This window comes from Corvus moneduloides, chromosome 1, assembly GCF_009650955.1.
Source record: "Corvus moneduloides isolate bCorMon1 chromosome 1, bCorMon1.pri, whole genome shotgun sequence".
Classification (NCBI taxonomy): Eukaryota; Metazoa; Chordata; class Aves; order Passeriformes; family Corvidae; genus Corvus; species Corvus moneduloides.
The window spans coordinates 42,609,627-42,637,159 of NC_045476.1; the positions used below are offsets into that span (position 1 = coordinate 42,609,627).

At 37.5% G+C, this 27,533-nt stretch overlaps 1 protein-coding gene across 8 annotated transcripts in view; it reads left to right on the forward strand.

The window, feature by feature from the left end:
* The window catches only part of SLC4A7 (solute carrier family 4 member 7), a 94,008-nt gene that overhangs the window by 21,516 nt on the left and 44,959 nt on the right, over nt 1-27,533 (forward strand). For 7 of the 8 annotated variants that reach the window (XR_004239942.1, XM_032107675.1, XM_032107694.1 and 4 more), the window contains exons 2-3: nt 14,405-14,486; nt 25,643-25,786. Coding sequence is in view for 7 of the 8 variants with exons in the window: in XM_032107675.1 (XP_031963566.1) it covers nt 14,405-14,486; nt 25,643-25,786 (226 nt within the window). In the remaining variant the exon portion in view is untranslated. Of the gene's footprint in view, nt 1-5,421; nt 5,550-14,404; nt 14,487-25,642; nt 25,787-27,533 lie in introns of those variants that run through there. The other variant, XM_032107688.1, reaches the window with a different exon arrangement.

A 27,533-nucleotide genomic window follows, 5' to 3' on the forward strand; every position in this document is an offset into this window, starting at 1 on the left:
TCCTTCTGTATCAGTTGCCTGCTACTGATATTGGAAACATTGCCTTACCCTCCCAATACAACTTACTGAGTTTTGATTTGTAGGTAGTAGTTTTTGTTCACTGTAAGAGTAAAGGTGTGTTGTCGGTAAGTTATTATACAGATAACTTGATTTGACTGGGATGTAGCTATATGAATAGAGAATTTGAGACAAAGGGAAAGCTGAAGGTGAAGAATTAAGCCTTGAATTCATGTGAATTGGTGAGATTCAGAGTCTTTCACTTTTCTGTGGAATGACATCTAGGTGAATAATCATTCAAAAATTGCACCATTCATGGAAATAATTCTTTTATTTATTAGTTGCTGGTGGTTGGTGGTCTTGTCAAGGAGCTTCTGTTTGGGTATAGTTTGATTTGGTTGTATTTGAGCAATTTGTCCTAACTCAATAATTGGATAGTTTGACTTCTTTAAATTTCTTTTTTCTTTTGCTGTTTACCTCCTGAGGGTCTGCTGTCAGGGAAGGGCCTTCTTGTGCAAACACTTTAAATAATATCAATAAAAACAAGATAAAATTATCTGTCTCTTATTATGCTTCTTCATATCTGGACTCATCAGCTGTTCACAACAGTGCCATCTATTCTAGGAGATTAATCTAGAGGATAAGTGTTTAATATTTGGACATTGACCTGTTGGAGTGAGTCCAGAGGAGGGCTACAAAGTTGGTCAGAGGGATGGAGCACATAATCTATGAGGAAAGGCTGATAGATTTTGGATTGTTCAGCCTGGAAAGAAGGCGACTTTGGAGTGGCCTAATTGTGGCCTTCCAGTACCTGAAAGGAGCCTGCAGGAAAGATGGGACAAGACTACTTATGAGAGGATATAGTGACAGTACAAGGGGCAATAGGTTCAACTGGAGAGAGGGTAGCTTTAAATTAGATGTTAGGTAAAACTCTACTGTAAGAGTGGTGAAGCACCAGAACAGGGTGCCCAGAGAAGCTGTGGATACCCCATCCCTGGAAGTGTTCAAGGCCAGGTTGGAGCTCTGAGCAACCTGGTCTAGTGAAAGCTGTTCCTGCCCATGGCAGGGAGGTTGGAACTTGATGATCTTCAAGGTCCCCTTCCAGCCCAAACCATTCAATAATTCAGAATATTTCTACAAGTGGCTGTAGAGCAATTAAACATAGGCCTTGGTTAGGTAGCTTTAATAGTGTTGAAACAGCTCTGGTTTATAGTTCTTTTGAACTTGCACAGTGATCTAAGACTATTTTAGGATAAAGAAAAATTAGAATATCTCTCAAAAATGTTGCCAAAATGCTTGGAGATGAGTTTAGCTAAAGGCAGTATGTTGCAGTTATAAAGTGAGCAGCTTTGAATTCCTCTGTGTCGCCCTACCACCCCCCCTCCCCCTCCAAAAAAAGAAACCTCATGTTTATAAACCCAACCTCCTGAAAACCTCAACAAATCAAATCACCCAACCCTCCCTAGCCTAGCTCAGTGACAGTTGCATGCTGACCACATGCTCATACATGTTGCTGTAAAATCTTGGTGGGGTTCTGTTGGAACATGGTGAATTTCATCTGTCTATACTGAGGGACGGTTTTGATTCGAGGAACAAGTCCTGGAAAACTTCACACACATCTTTTGTTTTTCTACTTCATCAGTATATTCAGATCAGGATGTGGGGTGATTAATGCAGTAGTACATAGTACAGTAGAGAACGTAGTAATCTTCCTGTTAATGAGGGTTCAGGTTGTAAATTTCAGTAGTATCTCTACAGAATAAGTATTCAGCTGTCCAAATGATGTGCAATTGTGTAATGTCAGGAGGGCTTAAACTAGTAATCTGCCTCATGTTTGCTCTCAGCATCCTGGTGGCTTCTGACAGCTGTCCCACAATGTGCTGAGAAACCCAGGAGTCCACTACTGGGGCAGTACACCAGAGAATATCTATCCAGAACACATCTATCTTTTTTCTTCCTTTCTTTTTTTGGAAACAACCAGTTCCGTGTGTACGTGCCGATGCAAACTGAGGCAAGCTGAAGCGTGCTGTGCAGATGTATGTCTTGGGAACTAGCTGTTATATAGAAATTGTATTCTGAAAAATACTTGTAGGCAGTAAGACTTTTGAGTTTTATGGATAATTTTAATTTGTTAAATGATGAGCCATTGCCTGGAAAGGTTTCTGTGTTCCCTTGCTAAGGCAGTAATGTTTCTTTAGAGGAATACCCTATATTTAATTTCTTTGTAATAAGAAACTCCTAGGAAGCTGTTCTTAATATGATTTAGTAGATTCTGATTTGATGAGAAGCTGAACAAAACCATCTGCAGAGGTATTTGACGTATGAACTTTAGACTGTGTCGCACAATTTGCCCCCTGCATCATCTTAATCCCCTAGCACCTTGCCTTCTTCCTGACTGCCCCATGGCCTGGGCCACCCTCGCCCCCTCCAAAATAAAGCCTCATTTGGAAGTATAGTCATCCTGTCTCATAATTCTTTTTTTTTTTTTTTTTTTTTTTCTTTCCTAAAAAGAGTTGCTTTAAGCTTGTTAAATGGTGTCCTTTCAGCTGCATGAAGAAGGGTGGCAGTGGACTGGGTTGGTTTTTTGGGGCTGCAATGTTAAAAAAGTCATACAATCATAGACTAATTTGAGTTGGAAGGGACACATAGAGATCATCAACTCCAACTCCCTGATCTAATTTGCTCATGCAAGGAAGGGTTGATTCTGGACTATGGATGTAACTCTTAACACCCCACCTCCCTACCCCCAAACCAGGATTTTAAAGTATCAATAGAAACCTCATACTAGATGTATGAGTTTACAGGGCTGCATGTGTGGGTATGTCAGTATGGTCTCTGCAAGCAAACAAGCACTCAGTTTCCCTGTGCTCATATCTGGCTCTGTCTGATAGCAGCTGGGCTGGAGCTCGTGTGGTAAATCCTGCTGAGAGCTCAGTCCTGCTTACTGCAGCTACTTTAAATGTCCTGCCATTTCGGAATGGCAGATTAAGCACAGCTCTGCCTGCCAGACACTCTGCAGACCCTGCAGTAAGGCAGTTCACTGCCACTTCATGATGGGTTGGGATCAGAATTGCACATCACTTGGGAAAAGATGAAAAGTTTTTCAAAGGCATAAGAGCTCAGATGAAATTTTTTTTTTTGCCTGGATAAGAGGTACACCCTCTTTTGGACCCATCTTTCAAAAATATGCTGTTATAGACTGAGATAAGGTTAAATAAGTAGAACTTGAAGGGGTATAAAAGTGAAAATAAAGGAAAGATTGCAGGGAAAAGTGTATGTTTCATGATAGGTTCTTATGTTTCTTTTATTTACAAAAAAAAGCTTTCATACACTTAATAGAGATTTTTTTGCAGTATTAGACATATGGTTAAAATATTGCTCCAGCACAAATAGTTCTGCTCAGAGTTCTCAGTGTTGTCACTGAACATGTTCAAGGATGTGATAATTTTGAATGTATTTGCCTACAGTTTGTTTTAGAATACTTCTGTAGTTAAACATGTTGAGACAGTTGCAGTTTGAAGTTGCTGTGCTGTTCTCCATTTGATGGGAAGCTTTTTCCTGGTATTTACTCTAAGGGAAGAACAGACGTTTATCCACGAAGTGTTTTGGTATGGAACTTAAAAGACAAAAACTTCCATGTGCTTGGAAAAAATGTGCTTGTATTGCTTCTGAGTGGTTTTTTTGTTTGTTTTGTTCCAAGACTGAGTGACTGTTAACAAGGAGTTGGTTGACTACAGACTATAAAGAAATTGCAATAAGCTGCTTCAGAGAGGTGGGGTTTTTTTTCTTTAAGTATTCAAACCAAGCATGCATTTTTTTCCCAAACTTATAAAAATTTAAGAAAAAAAATAAATAAAAAAAAAATCAAAAAATCAAATGTGTGATTCCCACCCCTCTTATTCTATCCCTAAGGAATAGACAGTCTCTTTTCCCTGAACACACCCACTCCCAACCTAAACAAACATCATTTTTACTTGTAGCAATTGAATTACTTCTGGTGTGGATTTATGCCAAGTAACAGTTCACTGAAGTATGGGAGAGACATCAGGACACAGTTCAGCATAGCTGTTTCAGTATTCATCTGAGCAGCTGAAGAAGAACTACATGAATTTGTGCTCTGCGTTAGAGAAAGAATAGGTGTGATTGAGGATGCACGGTTGAGAAGAGATCACTAAGTGTTAGGGTATCTGATATTTTTGTTAAACTTTGTGCTTGCTATATGAATCATTTAGTTTATAGCCATTTATGTATGGTAGCAGAGAGGCCTTCAATAGCTTGGAAGTGAAAAGATGCATACGTGTGTTAGAGTGAACTTCTATTTACAGAGTGGAAACAAACTACTTTTAAACTCTCTTGTCAGCACTATCTGAGAATACTTTTTTTAGCCTATGGTTAGAGAATTTTCTGGACTGAGGCAATGAGAGGAACTGAATGTGGCCTTCTGATTTCTCTACAGCTAGATGATAAATACCATCTTCACAGTTGCACAATGTATTTACACCAAGTTCGTGGACAGTATGTTACTTGTTTTATTTTGGCCAAGTTGTTGGTTGAGGTGGCACCACTCCAGCTTCATTGGTAGAATTCTCATCAAACAAGACATAGGAATAGAAGAATAAAGACCAAGGAAGGCAGTGGCATGTCTTGAAGGTTAAGTTATAGATAACTCCTCAAAGAGCCAGTTTTCCCATGCATTACATGATGGGACAAGGAGATTAGGGTGTGTCAGTGAAGAGGAGGGAAAGAGCAAAATGAAGCTCTGAATTTGATCTGCTGGAGCAGAAGTTGCATTTTTAAGGTTGGCTTAAGGAAGGAAAAAGTACAGCTACTCATGTAATGCCTGAAACAGACGTCTTACTCTGGGAGGACACATGAAATTAATTGCAGCTAACATCAGTGCTTTTTTACTTTTTCAACAGGAGCGGGAAAAAAAAGGATTTTTCTTTTTAGGAAACCTTGGTTTATTTTTTTGAACAAGAATATATAGCTTATGTAAAAAAAAAAAAAAAAAAAAACAACAAAACAACAAACCACCTGCTTTAGAATGAGTACTCAGTGAAAGGTTGATAGTACAGCTATAAACAAACTTAGCAGATGTTTGGCTTCTGGGTTGTTCTGTTCTGGGACCCGAGGTACAAATGCGTTTTCATTTTGTAGTGCTAATGAAGTCTTGGATCAGAGCAAAAATATTACCTTGGAGCTGTTCTTAGCAGCTGTTGATGCAGAAAATTTTACATCTGGAACTCAGTTTCAGTTCCTTTTTTGGTATTCCCTGAGCTGGAATTGAAGGCATGCAGTCTTGCCCATTCTGCTGCTGTGCGACCCTGGGGTAGCTGTAATCAGTGGCCTGGGAGATGAGCGACTGGAGCAGGAGCGATTGGCTGGGGAGCAATTTCCCGGAGTACATCTGTGTCAGGCACAGCGAGCTAAAGCAGTCATGTATGCGCAGGCTCTGATCTCTTGGGAGGTTCATTACAGGGTCTCGTACAACGGCATTCTCTGCTTTGCACATCAGCATGGAAGAAGCTCGTCGAGGGAAGAAAATGCAACCTGTATGTAAATAGCAGCTGTGTAACGTAATAATGGCTCAAATGTGATTTGATGCAAGTGGTATTTAGCAGCTGTGGCTCAGAATTGTGTGCTACCTTCGACTCACTAGTTGTGGAAGAAATTTTTGAAAGATCTGGTGATAGAAGTAATAGTTTGAGTAGAGACTTCTGTATTAGGGAAGGTATTTGCTGTGTTGTTACAATTGCTTAATCATAGTAACCAGCTTAATTCAGAAAGAAAATGTGCTTTTACAGTTGTGGCAGTATACTACCAGACTTTGAGAGTGGTTGAGTGGGTTTTTTTTGGGTTATTTTTTCTTTTTTCTTTTGCATTATTTTGAGTCAGCCTGTCTTAATTTGAAGGTTATCTGCTGTGGCTTTGCCTGATTCTGGTAGATGTTTCTGGTATAGCAGAGATCTTTCTGGTAGAGAATCTTGAAATAGCCAGTTAATTGTTCTTTTTTGGCAAAAAAATGAAAGTGAACTTAATGACCTGTGTAACTGAGGTAAAATGTTTATGGAAATAACATTTTCTTCAAACCTCAGTGGCACAGATACAAAACTCCATTTGTGGGGATTTGTACAGTGAAGTAGTGAATTCTAGTATTAGTGTTACAAGCTATTGCTTAGCAGTTGTATGGTTGTCATTACCTCTGCCATGTAACTGCAATGCAGCGTGTAACAGGGATTACTACTTTAAGAGTTTCCTGGAAACTAAAATCTATGGGATGGTGTTTTCCTAAGGTGTCAAACTCTAAAAATCCCTGAATTATTTTATATACGACAGCTAAATTTTCTATTCCGTTGTGTGAGCATAAGAAGTAAGAGTTTGATTTAGATGTGTTAAAGTGCATTAGATTGCAGTGGCCTTCTGTTTGTCAAGGTCTCTGTAGTACAGTGCTCAATTTTTGGTTACCACCTTTCAGCTTTGGGCACAGAACTCTATCAAGCATGTATATGCCTAGAAAACTAGGCAAAGATACGAGGTGACTAGTTGTAAACATAGTACTTCTGCTTTTTTTACCTGTAATCTCAGGAATTCACTTAAATACATTTAAGTGAATGGAGATAGGGATTTTTTTGAATGAAATCTAGTACTGTGAGGCAGTGATAAAATGCAACTTCGTAAAATAGCTGGTATAATATTAGATATGCAATTTGATATCTTGTGTTGGATTGGTGACAGTATTTGCTAAGTTTATGCATGGTGGTAGATTTTCTGGCTTGCAGAACACTCAGGCTGAATTCAAATGGGCTTCTAATTTTGATCAAATATTCACCTGCGCCTTATTAGTCATACTTAGCTAGGAATCAAGCCATCCCTTTTTCTTGTGCTCATTCCAGCGCAGTTTTTTTTTATGAATTGCTATGGTGGGCCATGGTTGATAGCCATTCACAATTGTAACCAGTCTCTTGTTGGTATTATGTTTCCTTTTCTTTCTGACTTTTTCTCCCAATTTAATTTTCTCTTCTGATTAACACAAACACTTGGTTTACTGTCCAAAGACGTGTTTAATTTTTCTGGGATGGGATGTAGCTTCTCTTGCAGGTTGTGGTGCTCAGTGTGACCCTGACTGGAGGAAGGCCTGCTAGAACTGAGATAAAACGACTTACAAACATTAGATTTCAATGGTGTAAGAAGCAAAACATTAGTATGTTTGGAACTGCTTTTTTCCTGAGAGGATTTGGGTTTTCTGGTGTTTAAGTAGCACACATACACATCTTTAGTGCCCTCCACATACAGTTTTGGAAAATAAAAATTACAGTGCAACTTCTGGAGAGTCTGACTGAAGTCTGTTGATGTCTTTTGGACATACTTGTCCAAACAAGGTTTGTAGAGCTGCTGTGTTTTTTGTAAGTCTTCTAGAAGGAGATTGGTCAGATGTATTTAGTAAGGTAAGCTGAGCAGTTAATTAGAGGATTAGTGGGCTAAAAAAAGTCTAAGTATCCCTGACCTCTTTTGTTACAGTTATGGTCTTATTGAAATAAATCTAAGTGTCACACCTTCCTTTGAGAGTCTGAGTGTAGCTTTGATTAGGAGGGGCTGTCATTTACATGTGAGGATTGTTGTGTAAAATAAGAATTGTATAAGCACAGATAAAATTCAAGGGGTGGTGTGTGTGGTGACACCAAAGCCATTGAGCTGTACTAGAGTCTTTCCCATACTGCTTGAGTAATACCCTCTGCTAAGGCAGTAGGGGAAAAAAAACTCTGGAAAGCAGCTCTTTTGCTCCTGTGCAAAAGAGACCATAGAAAATACAACTAAGGGGGAACCCATCAACAGTATGCTTCCTATTTTAAACCTGGCAAGTGTTCTGTTTGTGAATTATTATTAATTGTGCTCTCATCTGTATATATTTAGAGTGGAAGGCCAGCTAAAAATTGTACGATGACAAAATGAGACAGGGCTCATTTATATTTGGTGCATTTTTCCTTGGCTGTTAGGTTGATGTGCTTGATTTAGAACTTGTAGTGTTTCATCACTCTGGCAACTTCTGAAGATACAGTATTGTTGTGTAGAGACTGTGCCCAAAGAACTTACTTCAAATGCATCTATAGGACCACTTGTGCAGTTCAACTGAAGTTGAGCAGTTTGATAGACTGCCTAATACCTTCACTTACTCTTACTTAGAAAGAACTCCGATTTTTTTGTATCCTGGCTGTCCTTCAAGAAGGCAGCAACCAGAGATGCCTGCCCTCCTGCCCACTGTGGGCTCATCTTACCACTGGTTAAAAGCAGAATTAGTCTGAAAGAGAAGTAAAACAATATATTTAGAACTTAACAAGTGCTGCTGTTGTTGTTCTGCAGGTAAACCACACCAACAAGCCCTTCCTTTTAACTCACTTTTAACTAAACCTCTCTGGTGCTGTGTATGGGTAGCAGTGGGAGAGCTGTGGGATAGACCTGATGATTGCCTGAGGTAGAGTGATTGTCATTCAACTCTGCATACAGTATACAGAGATGGCCTTAACAAATACACTGCTTTTCTGGTTTCTTTTCTTATCACTTCCAGAGTTGCTGTCTCTGGTAGACTTAATCTCCTTATTTTGTGGGTCTACAACACTGGTCTTTTCTGTTTTTTACTCCCTGAAGTATTAGTTCTTATTAACTTGCAGCTCCGGGAGGTTGAATGGATAGATAGGGGGTTGTACGTGCATTTTGTAAATGGGAGATGTATTTTATTTCCTGACTACATGGAGTATTATGTGTGCCTAGAACAGAAGTGCAGGCTTCTGAAACAGACCACTTGGGAAATGTGGCTGTGAAAATGTATCATGAATTACCGTGCTGGTTCTAAATTATCCTGAACAATATATTTTAATACCTATGTAATAAAACAAGTGAGTTTGTTTATTTTTGAAAAAGGTCAGTTTTAAAATACTTTGTAGATATACACACACATACATGGATACATTTGCAAAGTGAGGTTCTGTAGTTCCTCTTTGGTTACCTTTGAGATATATGGCCAAATGAAGGTTTTAATTCCTTTTTCTAGCCAAACCTTAGTTTTTGAAGCAGAGCAATATTGACAATCATTAATTTTTTGGTTTGTTTTTGTCGCTGGAGCCTTTCTTGATGGCTGTCATATCTGTCTTCTGAATGCAGATCCAACAAAAGAGGGCTGATAATAAAACAAGAACTGCTTTGGCTATGCTTCCTAAGGTCAGGCCACTGTTGACACTGATTCAGTTTGCACTGTTGCTGCAGGCCCCTCCTGTTGTGTCCTCTTGCAGACAGCACGTTGATGGATGGTTTGATCCAGCTGAACTGCTCGTGGTGAAAGAAGGAAGAACAGAGTGTGAAAGGCAAAATGCACTGTGCACAAGTTCCCACGTGCTGTTGATCTTAGTTGGTAAATCTATGGTAGCATACTACAAAGGTAGTATGCTACCAACTACTTACAGTTGGGTCTGTAAGCAGGGTGTGCTCCTGTTTTGAGAGGAATGGTTTGTTGGTCCAGCCTAAGAGCTAAATCCTGTCTGCCAGGTCTCTTGTGCCTGCAAAAGTAGAGATATATCTGACTTCTTGTGGGAAGGAGAGGAGAACTGTTAGCTTTCTCTTCAAGCCAGAGAGGTTGTGATACAGTTACAGTCACAAAGCGGTATGTAGGATCACTGGGATGGTGTAGGCAGTTGTATTAGATGTATTAGAATATTATGTAAAAAAGAAGTGTTAAACTGTTGGCCAGATACAGATGTATAAAGGAATAAAGTTGATATGCATACACTCCTCCCTCCCCCTCCTGAGTTGGGGTTAGTTTTTGTTGGTTGGTTTTTGTGTGGTGTATTTTTTTGTCCTTTATTTGCACCTACTTCAATAAATGCTGCAGTGAAGCTTCTTTGTAGCATGAAAGTCATAATGTAATTTTTTTTGGGGGGGGGAGGGTTGGAAGGGTGATGGTGTTTGTAGAGGTTTTTTTGTTTGTTTGTGCTCTTTCTTAAGCCCTACTTACTTATTTCCATGAGCACTAATACAGTTTCTTTTGGTGCTGCAAGTCACTCCCTAGTTCTGCTGGGGAAGAACTTTGGTCTGAGGAAATGTAAATGGAGTACATAAACATTGACTTAGCTAAGTAGTGGTCTTAAATGTTGAGCTCAAATTATTCTTGACATGCTTACTGTAGATTTCAAAGGTTTACAGTTAGCTGTATCAGCCATTTATGACCACTGTGTATCACCAGAATGATTTGATTGAACTGTATTTCAAGTACCTTAAAAGTGTGCTTCTAGCAAGTTGTCTGTCTTGGAAGTGGTTATTCAGTAATGCACTTTGGCAGTGTGCCCATCTGAAATCTGTCGTGTGTGTGACTGCACAAGGTTAAGTGAGTTGCATGGTGAGAAATGCTTGCAGAGATGACAGTGGAAACTTGCCTTTGGATTTAATACTCCATGCGTCATATTTGTGCTAATCCTCTACACTGCAGGTACCACAGACCACTGGAGGTTGTCAGTTCTTCCAAACTCAGTGCTTTCCTTGAAAATTCACACAATTTAGGATTGACTCTTTTTTTCAATACTACTTTTAAAAAACACGTAGCATTAATATGGTAGATATAAAAAGTGTACTGTACTAAATGACAAATGTTTGAGAAGGTAAATAAGTAATGTTAACAATTTCTGGTGCTTGATTTTCTGCAAAGGGGAATTACCCTTTTCTCATGGACTCAGGAAACACGATTGAAAACCAGAGGTGGCAAGAAGAATCCTACTGGGAGTCCACTGGAGCACTGAGTATTTGAAAGTATTGTCTGATCTATAGCAGTAGAAAAGGGATTTCATTTTCATGCTGAGGAGAGTTAGAAGGCTGATAAGACAGGTTCTGGTGTATGCAGGCACCTCTGGCTGAATATGAAGTTTTTACTGGAGGATTGTTTCTGCAGTATGTTTGTGAGTACCCAGAAATCTGGTGTTAGGAAAAAGTATACTTAGTGTATCATGATACAATGTAGTACATCTTAATGCAATGTGCTAGGCTTTTTATTTTTCTTTTTTTTTTTTTTCCCTTTGAAGTACTCTGGATTTGTTCTGTTTTTATAAATTACCATCTCCTTGTTTAAAAAAAGCAAACCAAAGGTGAAAGCTTAATCTCTCCCTAGGGCACCTTTGTTGCCGCTTATGTTGGGTTTTTTTTTTCCCTTCTCAATTGTCCTGTCTTTTGACTGAAAATGAAAGTTACATGCATTTTAAGTTAGTCTTGGATTTTACTTTGGCTTGTCTACATCAGCTGTATTTGGGCATCTGTGGGAGTATTGCATGCAAAGTTTCACATGCAGTGAATGGTAAACTGCAGAGGAATACTTGCTTTAAGCTCCAGTCATTCTCTGCCTAAAAAAGGGAAGTGGACAAGTTCTCCACAATCCCACTGTTCTTTGTTTATGTAAAAAGTTCAGAAAGTAGACGAGAGAACTAAAATGGCAACTGTAAAAGATTTCCCTCCCTTCAGTGCCTTCAACTGACATGATAGATCATCTATAATTACTGGAAATCTATGCCCTACAGACTTTATTTTTAACCAGGAAAAGGTTGCAGTTTGGAATTACTTTATAATGTATTTGAATATTTTTGATTTCTTTACCTGACCTAAGGCGAAAGTGTCTCATAGTGGGATTTGCTCTTGGCATCACAAAACAGGTATGTTAAATTGATGCTTTTTGTTTTTCTGAACAAAGGCTGTAAATGATATGCTTCCTTCATGTATGATGTTTGCAGTTGTTAGTGGTTTATTCTTGGAAGAGTCTTTGCATATGTGGAGTACTTTGAGATAGTGATAGAACGGTTTGCAATGGCATGCATGCCTTCCTGTAATGTAATCTTAAAAGACATGTTACTTTCACATGACGTGGTTTTTGAAGGTTGGTTCTATATGTATGAGTTTGGCAGAGAATCTCTTTTACTAAAGCAAAGGGTGATAAAAATTAATAATGTGACATAGGGCACACAGCAAATCCAGTTTCAAAATGTTATTGGGAGATAAAAATCTTTCCTTGTGAGTCTATTTTTCACAATGTGTATGTAGTTTTCTACTGGTATGCAGTTGTTTGTATAATCTGGAGAAAAACTTTGTCTTCCCTTTGTTGCTCAAAAACTGTGTGTTTGGCAAGATTCCAAGTGTCCTAAAAGGATTACTGGGGATGGGTGTGTTTAGGTACAGGATTTTTCAGCAGTCTGTGGCTGTAACCATGAAACTAATTGTGGAATAGGTTTTGATAGCAGTTTTCCTATTACTAGGGGTTTTTTTTCCACTCACATATAAAAAAACCATGTAAGGTATTTTAGAGGATTTGTAATTCTTCCATCTCTTTCCATCTCTACTTGGAGTATTATGGTAACCTGCAGTGTAACTGTGTATGTCTGTTTCTGTGAACTGGACTGTACTACAGTATGCTCGATTTTGGTGTGTAGGAGACAGGAATATTCTATTTCTCCCCATACTCCCCTCCCATCTTATTACCATGACACTTAAAAGATTTCTGCCACTATTTTATTAGTAAGTACAGTATTTTGATTTTTCTAACCTGCATGCAAAACTCTACTGTCACTACAATGCAGCAGCAGTGACAGAGTTAGGTTATGGTGTAATGCCTTTCTTGAAAACCCTGTTTTCAGGGACACAGCTCAGAATCTACTTTTATTCAGTTTTCAGAGGTTTATTCTGCCATGTGCTACTTTTTCTCTTGTATTTTTGCTTATTTACACAGTGCTTGCTGCTTTTGTTTTTTTATGTGATCTAGCTGCATCTAACCTTTTTTTAAACCTCATTAGAATTTTTCTCCCAGCATGAGGTGTTTGTCATCTTCGTATTCTTTAGTTAATAGTTAAATATTTAGATCTTTTATGTGTATGCGTACACAATACACTATAACAGACGTTTTTTGTTAAGATCAAGGAGTCCCGTGTTCAAAAAAAATTTTTTGAGGGTGGGAGTTGATACAGTATGTTTTAGCTTGTAACTGTTACACACAGGTATGTTGTTTTTCATCCTTGCCACTTTCCTGTGAGGTGACAAACTTGTTCTATATATAAAGAAATTGCATAATTCTAAGACCAAAGTTTAGGTGAATGTCAACGCTGTTAGGGTTCCCAGTTCCTGTAAGACTCCTAATTTAGGCTTCTGTTTTTCCCTCATGAAACCATTATCACAGATCTTCTGTGGATTGATGTAAATGCATTAGATTGATGTAAATGCTGCTAGAAGCAGTGACCAAACAGATAAACTTGTGGTGGATCTAGCTGTCATATGGCCACAAGAGAGGTCGCTTCGGTGAGCTGATCCAATGGAAAACTAATCAAGTTTTTACCAAAAAAAAAAAAAAAAATCTAAAAAATTTGTTGTTTAAGCGTTTTTTATCTGACTTCATGATGGTTAGGTCTGACTTAAAGAAAAAAGTGTGTGCCCAAGGGAGCAGAAAGAGGAGGGACAGTAATCTTTAGCACTTAGCCTTGCCCTTATACTTGGATATAAAACATTACCTTTAGGCAGTCATTCTTTTGGAGAACCAACTCTGTCAGGAGGCTGTAATTTGTGAGTTGTGAAAAGTGGACTTTATTCTAAGGAATGCAAACACATGGAGAAAGACAACTTTAATGTTGTTTTGATGTCAAGTCTGAGATGGGCTTGAGATTTCTACTACTCAATTACTTCATTTTTGTCAAGACTGAGCAAAAGGCGATTTTAAGGTCTGCTTTAGTGATGTGCTAAATATGATTAGAGGACATGTTCAGAGATAAGGCTATATCTATTTCAAATACTGTGGTGTGGTTTCAGTAGTAATGGAAGCAGAATAGGTCTGCTTGAAACTGCTGCTTTTTAACTCTGTGGGTAAAAAAAAAAGTGAATTAAGTTAATAAGCTGGCTGTTGAAACCTGAATGAAGCAGTTATTTTGATATTTCCAGAGTTGTTGATCTAGGAAAGACCTTGGGTGGGTAACATAACCTTTTTGCTACCCCTTTGTTCCAAAAAGCTTCTTATTTGTGCTGAAAAATCTCACACAGGAATTGTCCCCTAAAGAGAAGAGCTTGAGATCTCTCAATATTAACTTCTGTATCTTTTTATAAATTTACCAGTTATTTTATTGAAGTAGATTGATTGCTGTTGAATAAAAAACTAAAAGAATACTGCACTTTTGAAATGTGTGTCCTGATGGTTGATACAATGAAATCAAGAGCATTGCAGAAGGAAATGTTATGGTATTTAGTCTATCTGTTGATTTATTCTCTTTTTCTTTCAATACAGGGTAATGAAAGATTGGATGGGTAGGTTTTCAGTGCCGACATACTGTTTCAGAACATACTTAGGAATTTGGGAAAAAAATAGTTCTATTTAGTTTTAACTTAACTTTGTGTCTTGTTTCTTCAGGGTCATGATGAAGAAGCTGTTGTGGATATGGGCAAAATCAGCTCTACTATCAACACAAATTTTGAGAAAGAAGAACTAGAGAGTAAGTTTGTGGTCGTTTTCTGTTTGCTTAACATGCATTTTTTGACTAGGGATAAAAGGTGAATTTTCCTTGCTAAAAGGAATCAAAATTTTATGGCTACCATGAAATTCTGGGAGTAAAACTAGTGAAAAGGCAGAGGTGACCTGCCCTGTTTTTTTGTCTCTGTGCATGCTGGTAAATATCCACTGTTCTAATCTGTTACCAAAAGAAAAAAAAAAATTATTGAAACTTTCCAAGGAAAGTTTGCTTCTTAGACTTAGGTTTGAAAAAATTATTGCTGTTGGTAAGTAATTTTCCAGTATGAATGATGTCAAGTTCTGCAGAATTAAAAGTCAGGAAACAGGGGTCATGAGGGAGATGTTTGTTTTCTTTTCTGAAAGTTAAGTATCCTTGTGATTGTGGTCATGCACTTCAAATACTGAAAGTCTGAACAGACATATAACTGTCCTTCTGGTTCCATAGTAAACTGTACATTCCACAATCTGCTGTCAGTAAAGCATTATGGTAGTCTTCATTATTTGACTCGGGATCCCACATTTAGCAAAAAAATAGCAGTTTAGTTTCATATAGCAGAATGTAAAATCAGATATTTCATCTAAGACATGACTTCTTTTCTTACTTGAAAACAAATTAGTTTGGCATGAGGATTCATGAATGCTATTTAATGAATGAGGAAAAGACTAGGGAGATCCAGTGTTAAAATCTTCATTATTTGCCTTTCACATGGAATGCTCTGAAACTTAATTAACGTTTGCAGAATGCTAGAAGGCAGTAGATTCACTGAGTTGTACTGTAACTGCTTCAGCACACTGAAGAACCATAATGACAGCAGTTTCTGGCTAAGAAAAGTTGATTTAGGTTGCTGTCACATTTTTCTCATACTGTGGTGTAACGGGAGACAGTTTAAAGTGATTGAAGTTGTTTGCTGCTGTTGCACTCTTGCTCTGTTCCTGCTCATTCTGTTACTGTTTTCTGTCTTGTGCTAACACTTCTGTTGGCCTGACCAAACCAGAAGCCTGGCTACATGTGTTAAGTCATCAGAAAATGTAACAGTCTGACAAAGGAAGATGGTCAAGATCTCAGCCAAAATGCAACACAGACGGATATGTGCCAGAGCTGAGCAGAGGAAGGAAGTGTGGATGTGAGGCTAAGAGATGCAGCAGTGGAGGCTGTGACAATGCCAGTTTAGATGGGGTTCTGCTGTAGGGAAACCACTGCACTGGCTGTTTCTGCAGTTAAATCTTCAGTGCAGATTTAAGCTGTCTCCTGCTTAATTTCCTTGTCTTACTTTTCTCAGGGGATGACCCAGAAAAAGCACGTGTATGTTTTGCAGGGAGGCAGGGGTTAAGGGGAAGCAGGCATCCAGCTGGAGTAGTGTTCAAGGCAGCAGCATTAGCAGCTGTAATACCTCGACCACAAAGAATGACATGGGAATGTGCAGCCAGATCACTTCCCCAGTCTCTTTTGGAGCACATTCTTGTAGGAGTGCTTCAGCTCCTATGACACTGTAGTTAAACAAGATACTTGGTGGGAAGGCAGCGGGGTTCAGGCTGCTTGAGGCAATTTAAGCACTTGGCTGACTGCTATGGAAAATACCCGTCTTACCCATAGTGAAAGAGTAAATGAAGGTGAAATGTAGACTGCTGTCCAATGAGCAATTGAGTCAACATAAGTGCTTTTGAAAGGAGGAGTTGAGATCTCACTTATCCTCACCTTGCTCTTAGCCATGCAGCCTCATCTTTTATTTTGCTCCCTTACTCATTCTGGAGTGGCCCAGTGTTTGTGTCTCAATGCAAGAGGGGGCTGGCTATACAGATGTTCAGCAAATAACTAATAAGAAATACCTGACAAGAAAAATGTTTTCCAGTAGGATTATCACAGACCTGAAGTTGCATATGAGCGCATATTTTCACACATAAGTAGGAATTATTCTTGGTGTTCACATATATTTTTAGTATCTTGTATATTTGTAAGAATTTAATTTTTTATTGGTAGAATGGGACAAGGGAGGTGCAGCATATCGTTTGACTTTTATCAAAGTGAAAACTATTCCAAAGTAAGAACAAAAAGTTCTTCCTTTATGAAAGAGAAAAAGGTATGTAAGTGTGATTGTTCAACTCAGATTCTTCAAATTCAGGGTGTTTTAGAGGATAAATGTTTGTGAACTTACAGCTCTGTTTAAGAGTTCATTATTTGTAAGTTATTATGATGAAAGTAGGTATGTGGAATTTTTAGATTTTGTTTTTAATTCTGGTATTAAGATACTACAAGGGGAGAAATGGAATTGATGTCTGCAAGCAGTAAAACAATTCCAACTAGTATTATTCTTCATTTCTGAGATGAACATTTTCTTGTAAGCTTGGGAAGACCTGTACTAAAGCATTAGGCATTGGAAGTGTTTTAAGACTTTAAACTATTTCAGTCTAGTCTTTCGATATGTGTTTCTGGTGACTTGAAAAGGAGTTCTAGGAATTTTGATCCTTTAGAGAAGTGTGCATCGATGTACTTTCAAGGAGACTCACCAAGCAGTGAATTGAGTTCATCTATGGTGCGAAGCACCACACCTTTTAGAGCCCACATGGACAGGTGATACTTAACCACTTTAAAGCATGTGCAAACTAATGTTGATAGGCTCGATACTGTAGAAGGCATAATTTTGCTAATACTAAAGGGAAAGTTTCTTGGTGTTGTCAGTATTGGATACTCGTATTTTCTGGAAATTTTGTGATGAAATATTAATGGAAAGAGAAACAAATGCTTAAGGGGAAAATAGATCTTGGACTTGGATCTTCTCAAGCTCTGTATTCTATTTATGGTGGCTGACAGAGTGTGGTACCTGTCTGGAGTGACAGTGTTTAGGTTAGAAAGGTTAGGTGGAGGCTGCTTGTTTTGTAACACTCTTCCCATAAAAGAGGAGTGGTCAGAGATGGTAAACTGCAATTGTGGGCAGACTGTGTCTATACTAAATAAAGGTACTGCAGTTTTCTGAAGCTGTAAGGCCTTATTTTGAATTAACAAATGTCAGTTTACGGAAGAGCTAGAAAGCGGAATAACATCTTAAAATAACCTTTTTAAAGAGCACCTAATGTTCTTAACTTGATGCCAGGCTCTTTGAGCTGCAGTGAATGAGAATAATAACAAGCCAGGAGTTGGAAGTAAGGCAAGAATATTAATGGCAGAGGTATTTAATGAGATCTTGTAAAAGGTATTTTCTGTTAAATGATGTATAAGGAAAACTTTCTTACACTTGTGTTGTCTGTCATGATACTACCAGGATGCATCTTTTAAAACGTGTAACTACTTTTCAACCTTGTTTTGAGGGTACATTTACTAGATACAGTTTAAGGGAAAAGGTATACATTCTGTTACTCTTAGCAGACGCAGCAAAGATAAGAAGTTTACGCATAGCAGAGGTTTTGTTCCAGAAACAATCTTGAGGTCAGGAATGTGTGTCTTGGTAGACTACTTCTCTGTGGCATAAATCCAAGCACCAGCTTTCAAGAGTTAAGATGGTTTAATAGCTATCTACTGTCACATTGTCCTGTGGCAGGTGTAAGTAATGTTTACATTTTAAGTGACCCTATTATCTCTTATACCATGATGAGCCTTAATTTTTATTTAAGAAAAGAGCTGTGGTTTTCACTTAATCTTAGTTGACAAGGACAGGTAATTCAAATAATCCTGTATTTTTTCCCCTCTGTAGGTGAATAGTGTGTATCTAAGTAGAAAACTTGCTGTACAAGTGTTTTGCAATTTAAAACTTTTAAAAAGTGTTTGACGTAAACTGTCCTAATGGTTTTTTTCCCAAACTTCTTTTATTTGAGAGAGCAATATGTAGTGTTTTTGTTCCGACTGCATCAGAAATTTTATAAAAAGACAGCTAACTGCTAACTATAATAGTTTTATAATCTGAAACATACATAAAATTATTATTAAAGTAATAAGGTCATAAAACTAAAGTTTTACCAAACAGCATGAACTAAAACTTAAAACTTGCAGTAAACTTGATAGCCCCAGATCATTCAAATATAAAAATTTTTGAGATGAGGCAAAAGAAATAGACTACTTGATTCTGCAACCTATTACTTCTTGATGACTTTTCATAACATTTACCCTTTTTTAATCCCTTAAAAATCAGTTGTTCCAAAAATTGACTAAACTTGTGCCTTGTTGGATATTAGAATTATTTCTGAATGGATGATTTCTCCATTTGCAGTTCACTGAAAGCTAGTGTTTCATAGCAGTTTAAGCTTTTAAAGTGTGAGGTGTACCTTTTTTTTTAATTTACAAAATAAGAAGTAAAAAAAGGAGAGAGTTGGAGTTTTTCTCAGGAAGGGGTCACCCTTCTATGAAGCAAGATTCCTTCTGTAATGTTTTTCATATCTTAAAATATCAGTAGATACATTTGGCAAACCAATCAGTTTAAACACTTGTACAAGAGAGGGGTATGATCAAATTCGTAATGACAATGTATTTTTGACCTATTGATGAAGTCAGAACATTTTCTTTGCAAAAGTTTCTTATGAAATACTTTACATGAACAGTGTTATGAATGTGGAAGCCTTGTGTCTTTACCAGGGCAGTGGGAACTGATGATCTTTAAGATCCCTTCCAACCCAAACCATTCTGTGGTTTTATGTTGTATTCAGTGGACAAAGGGCTAGTCTTGAATCTTATTGGGACTTCCTCTTGAGTTGCTTGTTTCTAGGTTTTCTCTCCTCCAACGGAAACAACTCTTTGAAATTATCTTATATGTGTATCCTTTTTCCTGAGCTCTGGTGCAGAGACAGGCTGGACCAAGGATCTTGAGCTCAGATAAAGCATGGGGCCCAGCTCTGGTCTGGCTTGGCTGTGCAGTGCAGGGACAGCTCATCTTCCCTCCCATGGGGACCAACGGCTGGCTCCTTTCCCAGGCGAGGAAGATCGGTGCTGGCAGTGAGCCACAGGTGGAAGTCTGTGCCAGAATCCCTGTGTGGCACTGCCACCCAGCACTAAGCTTTTCCTATTACTGATCCTACCTGCGTGTCTAATGTAATTACTCATAATGCCTTCTTGAATATCGTTGATTGTGTCAAAGAGAAATATTCGGTGCATTTTTCTCTATGACTGCCCCTACGAACTCATTTGGTTTTAAGTCAGAAAAAAAATCACTTCTATTTGTAATGAGAAATCTGGCATTTACTGCTTCTGTGAGTGTAATACGCCAATTTTTGTCATGTAGTGAGAAAACACTCTTCCTGAACTGCTTTACCCTCTTCTGTGCTTACTACGGTTTGGGATTATGCTTCTTAGTTTTATCAGTTCAAGTGTAAAGAGTGTATCTCAGTTAGACCTAATTGCTAGGAACAGCAGGAGGTTTCAGAGTACAGTCCAGGAGGTGTAATGGATTCTTAAATACGCTGTATTGTGAAGAACCTTTGAGTTCCAGTTGCGGCATGTAGCTATCCCTTGAAAAAATTTTCTTTACTTCTCTCTGCAGGTTCAGTTAGAAAATTTTATCTCAAATGTTTAATTCTGAGAGCGAGAGATAGCTCTTGCCAAATAGTTTCTTTAACAAGAAGAATCCTCAGTAATTAAAGGACTTCTTAGTAGTCAATTCATGCATGGAAGACTAAGATTATACCAAAATACTTTATATTCACTTTTGATACATTGATTCCATAGAAAATAATTTGACTCTTTCTTGGGAATGTGTGTGAAGTTTATAAAATAAGTGAAAAATGTTGTTTGTTTTGAAATATTTACTTTCTTATGCCAGTAACTTCACTATCAATACCAATTTGTGCATTTTATTGCATCCTTCAGAAATAGGGCATTATTTTTATTAGAAAATTAGCATAGCAGAAGTGTTTTTAGTGTATTAGTGACTTGAGTAATTTTTCATTATCAGTAAACAAGGGGGGGTGTGTGTGTGTATGCGCAGAGGCATTGTTCTTGTTCCTTAAGTTTTACCAGAACCGAGAATATTTGGAGAAGTCCTATGGGTTGTGAAGTTTTTAAGAGCAAGAAATGACACTTTTGTTCTCACTCTTACTTCTTCCATCCACCTGGAATGGTCTTGTGACAGAAAAGGTCTCAAGAAGTTGTGCTCGTAGATTGCATTGAGCTTATTTTTGTGCATACAAGTACTCTCTGTGATGTAAGGGAAATTAATATCAAGGAATGAGATGCAGTGTTCCAGATCTTTCCTACTAGGGTAATGCACTTGGAGATGTGAGTTAAGGCATCAAACAGCTGGATTTCTTCCTCGTTTTATGATCTTGAGGAACAGATTAGGATCTCTCCTGCAGATGCTCCAGTTTTTCCATGCTGGAACACTCCATGCTAGGACAAGATAGATTATGACATTATTTAGTTAAAGAAAGGCTTCTGTAGGAAATAAATTATCCATCTTCAGATTATTATTTGAAGATTTTCAGAAAAAATAGTTAATTCTTGTCACAGAGTTTTAGTCTTCAGCAGACTTGAGAGCTTATTGAGAAGATGGAGTCAAGTCACGCTGGTGCATTGCGAGAGGGTGAGGGGGATCACACATAAAATGCTATATTGGAAGTGATATTTGGATATTAGGGCTTTTTTTTTTTTCAGGTAGTGTGCTGCTGTAGATTGGTATAGGTTGCCCAGATAGGCTGTAGAGCATATATCCTTAAAAATACAAAAAGGATGGCTGTCATCCTAACTAAATTGATCAAAACCATGGCTTCAGCTTTGAAGTTGGCTGTACTTTGAGCAAGATTGGACTAAGTAGCTCACGTCCAGATGGTCCTTACGTCCATTATTAATATATGATCACTATTAGTTCAAATTTCTAAGTAACAGGATTTGAGAATCGACATAGGTATAAACTCGATTTTCTTTGCTTTTCCATGTTAAGATGGAGAACACTGTCCTTTCTATGAAGCTTAGAAGGCATTTAGCCAAAGAAAAAAGGTTCTGTGTAGAATTGTATTTAAAGCCTTGTGACATCAGGGCATTTTTGGATACATGTTTTTGATCTCTCTCATACTTCAGAAGTCTTGTATTACCATTTTCATAGGAGCTCTGGCAAGAAATCAGGCAACTTGAAGCATTTTCTTTCCTCTAATTGTTATAAGACTTTACCCAAACTGACTTTTGGAGTTAGACCAACCATGTGATTGGGGATCAGCCATGTGATGGAGACACGTTGCAAGTTCCTAACATTTAAGTTTGTTTCATATCGATAAAGGCCTTAAGCAGTAAATACTCTCGGTGGATTTGAACAGCTAAGCTTGGATAAAGTCATGCTGGATTAAAATGAGCAATTATCTCTTGAGCTTTGTATTGCTAAATTTAGTATTGAGCAGTCTACTAATTCAATTGATTATTGGTTTATAGTAATTCTGTAAGAAGCTTTGTTTGAAAGTGGTACTGTGCTACAGACATTTACGTGAATAAAGCTTTGAAGGTCACATAATGTACCTTTTGAACTTTTAAAAACAATATTCAAGTAAAAGATTGTGTTCCTTTTAAAAATAACATCCAGTGCTAGCAACTTGAATCCCAGCCTTTTTAGAGTTAAATTTTTCTCTACTGCTTCCACTGATATTATATTAATTTTACATTACTTGTCTTGCAGGTGTTTTTTTTTTGTTTTTTGGCCAGCCTGAGGATTATCATAAGTTGTTTGACCCAGTTCATTGGGAATGAAGGAAAAAAAATGGCCATGGTTTTGTTTTGTTCTGCTTTTCCTTGTAAATTGTATTTATAAGTAAATCTTTATCTGTCCATCTGCAAACATTATTACTCCTATCTGAATAATGAAACTTAAGGAAACACAGACCTACTCAGTGCAGCTGTCTTATTTTTAGAAGGCTTCTCAGTGCTTTGCTTTGTTAAGTTAGAATTAAAGTTAAGCTTGTCCGATTTTTATTATCTAGTTTTGTCCCATCTTTGGAGTTGAATATGCCTGTAACATGTTTTTGGGTAATCATGGCAGTATACTCAACAGCAGTAGTTTCAGATTTTCTTGGTAGTACTTGAAATGTCTTTATTTATGACTGTGATACCAGAATGAAGGTCCCTTTTCTTAAGGAACAGTCAGGTGCACTCATAAGCTGCTGTTGCAATACATAAAATTTTTTGGTTAGTCTATTGTACTGTCACACCGACTGCTTGCTCTGAAAGAGAAAAAAAATTTCAGAGGCTCTTTGTCAACATTAGGTTATTTCTTGAAGTTACTCTGATGGGATTATATTGGATTGTGATCCATTTTACTTAATAAACGCTGAAAATTATCTTGCTCATCACCATTTCATATTAGCCCCAAAATACCATTGCAGATATAGCAGTCTGAACACTTTGCATATACAGAAGTGCTTTGGGGAAGGTATTCTTGGTTTACATTTGCCTGCAAGACTTGTGTCTATGTGAGGTAATAGTCATACAGTGGTCATTTTTGGGCAGTGTGGGCTGAAGGGTAGGATAACCCATGGCTAGACTGTTCTGTGTCTCTGTGAGACCCTTGTTTGTTTGGGTAGTGAGAAAATGCTTCCTTTAAATCTTCCTTTTGGAGTTGAAAAGCAGTATCAAATGTTGTAGGTTGTGGACTGACTCTTTGGGTTACTAACTTGGCAGTGCCTGCTTGGTGTGCTGCAGGCAGCTATGAGGCACCTGGACACGATTCTGTGGTTCTGTCATAGTAAAAGCCATTTGCTATGGACACAGGTTGTTTAAAAACACCTTCTGTTTGTTGATTATTTCACCTCAGTTTTCCATAGCTTTTACTTGTATCTTTCCAACATATCTGCTCTCCTCCAAACATTTCTACTGAAAAAAAATTCTGTCTCAGTGCAATTATGTAAAAGGAGATAGACTCCTTGTTTGCTTCTTCCACCTCTCCTCCATGCAGCAGCATGGTCTTTGATTAAGGAAATGATCACACTATTAAAAATGCCAATTTTTGCAATAGCAAGGTGCACTGTTTAAGATGGAGATCCTTGGAAAATCCGTGAGAAATTTTTGTCTTTAATTTGGGGACACACAGCAAGAGACCAAAACGTGGAAGTCCCTATTTCTCAGGGAGTAAAATCCTGAACAGTTTCATATTCCTGCAAGGTTGTTTTTTTTTTTTTTTTTTCTTGGGGTGCAGTGATCAAAACATGCTTAAAACAGTCTTACTAACAATCCTAAAACAAGTAATTATATAAAATGCTCTATTACTAGAAGTATGCTAGAGTTTCTCTTAGGAAGAAATAGTTCCTGCAAAAAATCCAACACTTTGGCAACAAACAGAACTGTTCAAGTGTGTATATAAACGGTAGTTTGATACTTGCTAATTGAATATATAAAATAAAACAGACACCCTAATGGGCATTGTAACAGCATTTGCAATGAGTGGTGGCTCACTCTGTTGCAGCTTTGAGAGTGGGATGTGGTGAGTAATGCAGTTATTTTTGAATCTCATACTTTTGCTTTCCCTATGCATATGATTATTGTATTGTTATGGCATCAACAACATGACCATTGTTAATGATGCCCCCGATCATATTATATACCCAGTGCAGTGATTTATGTTTAGATCACATGGGCACTGATTTCTCTGGCAATTGCATTGTGCATAGCAGTCATGGAGGGCAGAGGTCAGGCTGCTGGGCAGTGGCTGGGTATTGTTGCTGGAAGAAGCTCACAAAAGACAAGTCTCTCTCTATAAATAGGACTAATGAGTGCTTTGAGAAATTAACCTCTTTTCCGCTCTTATATGGAAATAAATAGCTTTTAATATGCTTAATTTCAGATTTGATCATAGTGCCAGTCAGTTGACTCTAATTAAACTAGTGTTGGAAGTGTGTCAAGAATTGGGTCTTGTTAAGTGAAAAGGAATCTTTGACCAAATTAATTAAATATTGAACTTACTCGTATTAATAATGACTTTTGCTTGTATTTTTAGTCAGGTAGCACTGTAAAAATACACAAAACTTCTATAAGGCAGTATCTTTTTGGGCTTAGGGATTCTTTTTTTGGGAAATAAGTTTGACATCTAACCACTTTTTGCTTCTTTAAGGCTCTGTAATAACCAGGAATTTTCAATGTCTTTAATTTCGTATATGTGTGCTATGCACAAAAATACGTCCATGTATGTGTACAGTCACAACTCCTAGGGCTTGCCTGCATAATGTAAATTTGCTGAATTTGCATCTGTCTAAGAGCTGGAAGACCACTTCCTTTTCCTTTGGTTAATGTCTGTCTTCTGTAATAACTCTTCAGCACCATGAAACAGAGTATTTAGTGTTATAGTTAATTTGTCTCTTCCTGAGATTGTTTGTTTAAATAGGAATTGAAAAGGCTATTGTATATGCTATCTCTGTTACAGGAGACATAGTAGTAATATGTTCATAACAGTCAGTTGATTGATTTCTTTTGCTAAGATGTTGATGCTAGTATTGTCTTAATGTGAAAGGTCAAAGTTAAAACAACATGTTGAAAGTACATGTTTTAAAGAAGCAGTATGTATTCACTTGAGGATGTGCTCCTAAATTTATTAAAAAGTTCCAGAATAGGAAAAAACTCCACCCCAGCGTCTCTGGAAGTTATTTGAAGTGTCGACATACTTTTCAAAATAGAAGTTACTTTTATGTTCCTGATAATTAATGGTATAATCAAACATCAGTTTCATCATGATGTGTTATGCGCTACTTGAGGAAATATTGGCAGCTCTTCCAAGGAGAGAAAACTACTTGCAGACTCTAAACAAAGGGTAGTTTCTTAATGAAGTCAATAAGCTGAACCAGGAGATTATTTTGCCATTCTTACAAGAGTCCTGATATGAATTCCTGCAAGAAAAGAGGAATACAATATAATTTCTCTGCCTTGGCCTCATGTTTATTAAGTAGCTGCTTTCAGTGTTACAGGCCAAGCTTGTACTTCTGTATTATTTATACTTGTACTATCTGTATTATTTCACAACTGAATTCTTAAACTGAATAAGAATATGACCTAATTTATCAGAGAAATGAGTCTAGCATTAGTTCCTTGACACTCTGGAAGGACGGAAAAGAAGTGCTTATGTTAGTTCACTAAAGGTAATTTTGTCAAGTGCTTTTGGATTTCTATTTCTTAAACCCCTTGCCTTTAGATACTAAGTTTCGTCAGTAGGTAATTTTTTGTTTACTTTTGTCCTTTTAAACTTTCTTGAAAAGGCCACAGAGCTGTGTATATTGGAGTTCACGTCCCACTTGGAAAGCCAGGCCGTCGGCGGCATAGACATCGTGGGCACAGGCACCACAGAAGAAAAAAAGAAAAAGAAACTGATAGAGAGGATGGCCGAGAATCTCCATCATATGGTAAGAAATTTGTTGTTCTTCATGTTTCCTGAAAATAAACTTGTAGCAGCTACTCTGTACTTAAATGTTGTTTGTTTTGTGCTATTTCTTTTATTCTCACTGTAATTAATGTCTTTCTGTATACAATCAGACAAGGATTTTGTGGTTGTGTTTTATCTAAGTCAGAAGCTGTTGGACTTGGTCCAGCTGTCTGCATGAATGTTCAGCAGCCTGCACTGAATAGGTTAGACTAGAGCTTTGTAATGCTCTTCTGTAGCATGAAAGTCTGTGTTATTTAAATTAGACACCTTTTTTCAGATTGTGTAGTCGTGTATGCTTCTTCCACTGATTTTTGAAAGTAAGCATGTAACTGTGAAAAGCAGCATTTGCCATGGTAATTTGATCAATGATCTTATTTAAATATTTGCTTCAGCCTTCTTGCTGTCTGTTAGTAAAGGAACTGTACTGCCTCCTAAGTTTTTGGTTTGGATCACAAATTGGCCCCCCACCCCGATCCTCAAGAGATGAGGATTTTGTCATACCATTCTCTGGAATGAAATTATTTGGCAGTACTCTTAGCTTACTTAGTTTTTCTTCGAGACCCTAAGTCCACTTTTATTCCTAGACTGCCATGAGTGGGCAAATTATGGTGCAATGTTTGAATTTAAGTGCAGACACCGTGCTGTACACGATTACCTTTCTATGACTAGCAGCATGTTCTACATGGGACCAGTACCTGAAACAAAGGAGTTTTCAAATGGAAATGCTTTGAAAAGTCTCCTTTTACCATTCTCCTGCAGTTCTTGGTTTCAACCATCTTCAAGTCTTCCCTCCCAAGTACAAATTATTATAATTGATGTTGCGTTTGTAGAGTCTTGCTGTACAGTTTTTGAAGAAACAAGTGATACTTAGTTGATAGAAATTCAGTTCTCTGTTCTGGTTTCTTCTGTATACTGGATGCACAGGGTTGGGCAGGATTCTGGGGTGTGTTGGTTTTGGGATGGAAACAGTCTGCTATAGATATTAATTGATAATGAACCTTCTTTGCATTCAAGAGCACATTTCAGAATTAGGCTAGTGGATGATGGTATATACCAGAAAAACAATGCTAAAGCAAAATTCAGTTGGGAATGAGCTTTGTTAGTAATTCAGATTTTATGTTTAAATCTAAAAGGCCATCTTCCTTCTACAGTAGAAGCATACAGTTGTATATATACACCATATACATGTTCATATCTAACAGCTCTGAGAGTGATTGTTTCAGTGAACAAAGTAAAATTTTTAAAATTTGAGAAAATTAAAAAAAAAAATTTAAATTGAGATTTACCTGAATTTTCTGTCTCTGACCTTCCTTGCGATAACATTGCAACTGGTATATTATTGAACCCTTATAATATGAAAATTCACTCAAGTTGAAACAAAATCTTTGTATAATATTAAAAGTATCTCTAAAATGATGTGGTTTTTATTGTTTTTTTCAAGGTTTTGCCTGTATTAATTGAAATCCAGTACTTACTTGATCATTAAAGATAGCTAAATTTTCTAGCATGTTATTATTGAGCCTGTTCCACTAGGCATTATACTATGAGAAGTTAAAATATTTTCTGGATGCTTCAGCTGCATAGTTTTCAACTTTCCTATGCTAATTTATACATAGTCTTCCAACCATGCAATGAAAAAATTTTATCCTACAAAGTAGCAATAGACCACAGAAAAATCTGCTGCTCTAACAGTGAGTGCCTGGGTACTCACTGGTGACTGTCATAAA